This window comes from Palaemon carinicauda, chromosome 2 (genome assembly GCF_036898095.1).
Source record: "Palaemon carinicauda isolate YSFRI2023 chromosome 2, ASM3689809v2, whole genome shotgun sequence".
NCBI lineage: Eukaryota > Metazoa > Arthropoda > Malacostraca > Decapoda > Palaemonidae > Palaemon > Palaemon carinicauda.
The window spans coordinates 165,079,439-165,085,516 of NC_090726.1; the positions used below are offsets into that span (position 1 = coordinate 165,079,439).

A 6,078-nucleotide genomic window follows, 5' to 3' on the forward strand; every position below is an offset into this window, starting at 1 on the left:
GTAAGGGTAGAAGAGACTCTTCAGCTATGGTAAGCAGCTCTTCTAGGAGAAGGACACTCCAAAATCAATCCATTGTTCTCTATTCTTGGGTAGTGTCATAACCTCTGTACCATGGTCTTCCACTGTCTTGGGTTAGAGTTCTCTTGCTTGAGGGTACACATGGGCACACTTCTATCTAGTTTCTCTTTCTCTGTTTCGTTAAAGTTTTTAGTTTTTATAGGAAATATTTATTTTAAGGTTGTTACTATACTTAAAATATTTTCTTTTTCTTTATTTGCTTTCCTCACTGGGCTATTATCCCTGTTGGATCCCTGAGACTATAGCATCCTGCTGCTCCAGCTAAGGTTGTAGCTTAGCATTTATCAATATAGAAAATAATATATATATATATATATATATATATATATATATATATATATATATATATATATATATATATATATATATATAGTATATATATAAATATATGCTATATACATATATTAAAATTGCCAAATGCATTTCAGTTGCATTAGGAAATCATGAAAACTATTTATATAGCTTACACGGTTCGGAAAAAAATGTGAAAATGTTCAAAACTACATTAATCCAAGCCACAAAATAGAAGATAAGTATCACATAAATGATTCCACCTCTCTCTCTCTCTCTCTCTCTCTCTCTCTCTCTCTCTCTCTCTCTCTCTCTCTCTCTCTCTCTCTCTCTCTCTTCTACAGGAATTTTATTACAACCGTTGTCCTACACTCTTGTATGTTGGAGTAAAAACAAAAATCGCTTTTAATTGCCATGAGACTTAAATATTTATTCCACCAGAGACCTTTAACAGTACTATGAAAAAAATATGATGCTAAATAAAGAATAATAACATGTTTCACTTTAGGTAGATTAGGAAATATACCCCAAAATAGTACCTATATATCATTAAAAAGAAAAGAGATATAGATATTTAAAACGTCATATATCAAAATACTGTAACGATAATATAATCTGTAACAATGCAGGCTGTGATGTTATTATTATTGTTATTTCAAACAAATTATCAGTATACACACAATTCCATAATGATAAAAGCTGAGTACAACAGACAAGAAAGGCTATTAACTAAAATTGCATCTTAATTGGTGTAATAATTTATATTATTTGTTTATTCAGAATTCTACAACAACCATCATAAAACCGTTGTCCCAGGTATACAGTATATACTTAATCCAGTTTTCAAAACTAATTCGAAAGCTGTAGATTCATAATGATTATATAATGTATTCTTCTAACTGTTCAAGTCTTACCAAGTCTTTATGAAACTATTTCCAAGTATGAAGGGAATGTTATATTATTTAATTAGCAATATATATATTTTTAAAGGAATATAAATATTTATCTGAAATTAGGTCCGAATAGGAGAAAATATTTTTCTAATCATAATATATATTTTTTATGCAAATGAATAAAGAACTTCATAGACCCGATTATATATATAAATATATATATATATATATATATATATATATATATATATATATATATATATATATATATATATATGTATATATATATATATATATATATATATACATACATATATATATATATATATATATATATATATATATATATATATATATATATATATATGTATATATATATACATATATATATATATATATATATATATATATATATATATATATATATATATATATCCAAAACTCATATCATTAACTTTATTATTTTAAATTTTAACTGTAAGCACATAAACATATATATACAGAGAGTGTGGATAGAAAAAACTATCTTAAATGTGCTAGCATATTTTGAGAGTGGCTAAGGAAAACTATGAGGGAATAGTAATGTTCCCTCTTTGGGATGGAATGGTGCTTTGGCGTGACTACCTCTAATAAACGAGAGGTGTTCTTCGTTTAGGATTTTGTTCCTCACGCCCACTTCTTATGCTGCTCTCTTAGCTGTACTGAGATAACTGGTATTCTTTTTGAAAACAGACCTAGCATATGAAACCAAGTGCGTGCAACGACTACAATATATTTCTTTGTTAGTGAGGCATTCGGATATAAGGACTAATCATAGCCTCCTATATTTAAGTTACCATCTTTATTCTGAAGAACAGAACAACAGAAAATAGACAATGGTAGCAAAAGCCTCTTAAAATTTTCTGGGTATAAAAAAACTTTATGTTTTACCAAAACATCTGCTGGGAACTGACAAAAGGGAAGTAAAAAGAAATTATTATGATTGTTTTGTCTCTTGTTACTCTAAGCCCAATAGTGAATAGTTATTGCTTACCAATATAGAATGATTATGTACATTCTTTTTTTTTCTGCATGAACATCACAATCACGTTGAATAATCCCCCCCCCCAAAAAAAAAAAAAAATAATAATATGGGTTTTTATACACTATAATTATATATTGGCCAAGCACATACTACATGACAAGTAAATATTTATCTAAATATACATCTAAACGGCAATTTATTATTGGTATTGTGAGGATGTAAATGCATTGTAAATTCAAAATCGATGTATTCTTAAAAAACTTGGTTTGGTATTTTTTTTTTTCCTTTTTTTTACGGTATGTGAAGCCTCTCCTTGTCGAATCTATATTTTCATTAAAACACCATTCATTTTTTTTTTTTTTTAGTAAAATAGAGTTTTTGGTATATATAGCCTTTAAAAGGCTTAGAAAGAAGCGAATTATATGGGGAGAAGGGAAAATATCAGCTGACAAAAAGTACACAACAAGAAGTAAATTTAAATTTATATATTGTCAAAACAAAAAACAAATAAACGAAAAATTAATCGATATGTCTATTAAAAATGATAGGGGAAAAGACATAGATTACAGAGAGGATAGGGAGGAGGGAAAAGGGATATATAGCTATTAGTTTTTGACAGTGACTACTTAAAGTTTGTTATACATTCATATGTTATATAAATTACTAAATTACAAAATAAGTATCTATTATCTTTCTTTATTTAAAAAAGATCCACTTTCACTTATATATATATATATATATATATATATATATATATATATATATATATATATATATATATATATATATATATATATATATATATATATATATATATATATATATATATATATATATATATATATATATATATATATATATACATATATATATATATAAAATATATATATATATGTATATAGATATCATACTTGGGATCGAACCCTAGCCCCTTCAAATGAAAGACCATGTCGCTTCCAGCCATTCCACCAGAGGCTATAAAAGAAGTCGGAACCTAACTGCTAATCTGAAGTTCAAGATTTACCTGGCGAAACATCATTCTCTTACCAGCGAGTTTTCCCCGACTTCCCGGCCCACCAGGTGACAAAATTGATAATTTTTTTGTTGGAATTACCCCTATGGAGTCAAATTGGATGAAAATCAACACAATATCGTGTTCAAATAGAAATAAATTTCTACATCATACTTGGGATCGAACCCTACCCCCTTCAAATGGAAGGCCAGGTCGCTTCCAACAATGCCACCAGAGGCTCTAAAAGAAGTTGGAACCTAACTGCTAATCTGGAGTTCAAGATTTACCTGGTGAAACATCATTCTCTTACCAGCGAGTTTTCCCCGACTTCCTGGCACACCAGGTGACAAAATATATAGCTTTATAGTTGGAATCATCCCTAATGAGTCAATATGGATTAAAATAAACACAATATCGTGTTCAAATAGAAATAAATTTGTACCTCATACTTGGGATCGAAAGCTAGCTCGTTCAAATTATGTATGCATATAAATATATATATATATATATATATATATATATATATATATATATATATATATATATATATATATATATATATATTTTATATATATATATATATATATATATATATATAATATATATGTATATATGTATATATGTATATAGATATAGATATAGATATAGACATAGAGATATATATATATATATATATATATATATATATAGATATATATATATATATATATATATATATATATATATATATATATATATATATATATATATATATATAGATATATATATAGAGGGATATATCTCAGTAATTCTCAACCTGTTTTTATCAATGGCACACTTAGGATCTTATAATAATATCACGGCACACTTGGAAAATTTAAGAGAAAAAATTAAGAGAATATATACTTGTAAATATGAAATGGAACTACAGACTTAAGAAATAAAACACTTTTAAATATGAACTTAATTTATTTCAGTGTTTTTCTTAGAGTAAATTGTGAGGATGATTAGTGTGAAACTTGTGCCTGGTGTTTTTTGGCGACTTCCTCAATATTTGGTCGAATGTGTGATAAGCAGACCCTCATTTCTTCTTCAGTTGAGCGTAGTCTCTCTCGCTTCTTAGTTTTGATGTTATTTAGGGTTGAGAAGCCAAGTTCACATAAATAAGATGTAGAAAATTGCAACAAAAGAGATAAAACTTTTTTAGATAATGTGATATATTCCTCTTGAACAGATATCCAAAATGAGTCAATAGGTACAGTAGAATGTTTTATTTTTAGATCTCTGTCACTAGAGATGGTGGCCAGTTCCTCTTCTTCACACAACTGTAATCCAATATTAGAGGGAATATTCATGAAAGGATTTCGAATCCAATCATACTTCTCTGTGCTCAGTGATAGAAAATAGTGGTCGATGTTTTCATCAAGCGCTGTCAGATGAGAAACAACAATAGGGATAATTTCTTTAATGCAAGTGGTACGCATTAAAGGAAACATATCAAAATTACCTGAGCTAACTTAGCTAACTTATCTGTTGAGGTCAGAATATTTTCATTTCTCCCTTGCATGCTACTGTTTGTGTTGTTTAATTGACCGAATATTTCTGTTAGGTATTCCAGTTTAGACATCCAAAGTTCACAACGAAGATGCTCACAGAATTTTCCCTGCTTTTCTTTGTCGAAAAATACGATTAATTCCTTGTGTAATTCATGAACACGAGTTAATACCTTACCTTTCGATAGCCATCGAACTTCGGTATGCATTAGTAATCTAACATGCTGGGAGTCCATTCCTTTGCATAGTTGTTCAAATAATCTTGACTTCAAAGGCCTACTTTTAATATAATTTACTATTTCAACAAGCTGGTGTAACACCAGTTTTAAATCTTCTTGTGATATTTTTGAAATAAAAACTTCTCTGTGTAAAAAGCAATGAGTACGAATAAGATCTGGGTTTTCTTTTTCTGCAAGAGATACAAATCCTTTAATACAGCCTGTCATACATGGGGCTCCATCAGTGCAAATGCCTACGCAAGATTTCCATGTTAAATTCATTTCTCTAAGGTAGTCAGTTATCACATCAAAAATATCTTGACCTCTAGTAGTAGTTGACATTCCTTTGCAACACAAAAACTGATTGATTATTTCACTGCCATCAATAAAACGTACAAATGCAAGCAAGTGACTAGTGTTGCTTATATCCGTGGACTCATCAACAGTTAATGCAAAAGTAGAATCCTGAAGTTTTTTCTGAACCTTTTTTTCAATATTTTCAGATAAAACTAAAATTCTCCTGTGTATTGTATCATTTGATAAGGGGATTTTGCTAATTTCTTTTTCAGCTTTCTCACCAAACATGGATTTAACAATCTTTTTGCAAGCGGGCATTATAACTGACTCAGCAAGTGTGTGAGATTTAGATTTTAATGCTATTATTTCTGCGACTTCAATTGAAGCAAGCTGAGCCCTTTCTGATGCGGTCATTGTTTTCTCAAATACATTGCGCTACTTCGATTGCTGATCTAAAAGCCTTTGAAAATATACAAGATCTTTATCCTGCAGAGATGAATGTTTAGAAGTGAGATGTCTCTTTAACTTACTTGGTACCATGGATTCATTTGACATTTTATCGCCACAAACTACACATAATGGATTTGGTTGAGCAGCATCTCCAGACCAAAAAAATCCGAACTTTAAGTAGCTCTCATTATACTGTCTATTTAAATAATGGCGAATTTTTGCCTTTTTTACATTGGAGTTTGTTGGGTTCAACGATTGTTCACTATCAGACTCACGGCTGCCA

At 29.1% G+C, this 6,078-nt stretch overlaps 1 protein-coding gene across 1 annotated transcript; it reads right to left on the bottom strand.

The window, feature by feature from the left end:
- Window positions 1-4,284: 4,284 nt before the first annotated feature.
- Window positions 4,285-5,663, bottom strand: LOC137620985 (protein FAM200A-like). Its single transcript, XM_068351430.1, has 2 exons — window positions 4,785-5,663; window positions 4,285-4,602 (listed from the first exon to the last, which is right to left on the bottom strand). The coding sequence occupies exons 1-2, from the start codon at window positions 5,661-5,663 to the stop codon at window positions 4,285-4,287; spliced, it is 1,197 nt and encodes a 398-aa protein (XP_068207531.1).
- Window positions 5,664-6,078: the final 415 nt, after the last annotated feature.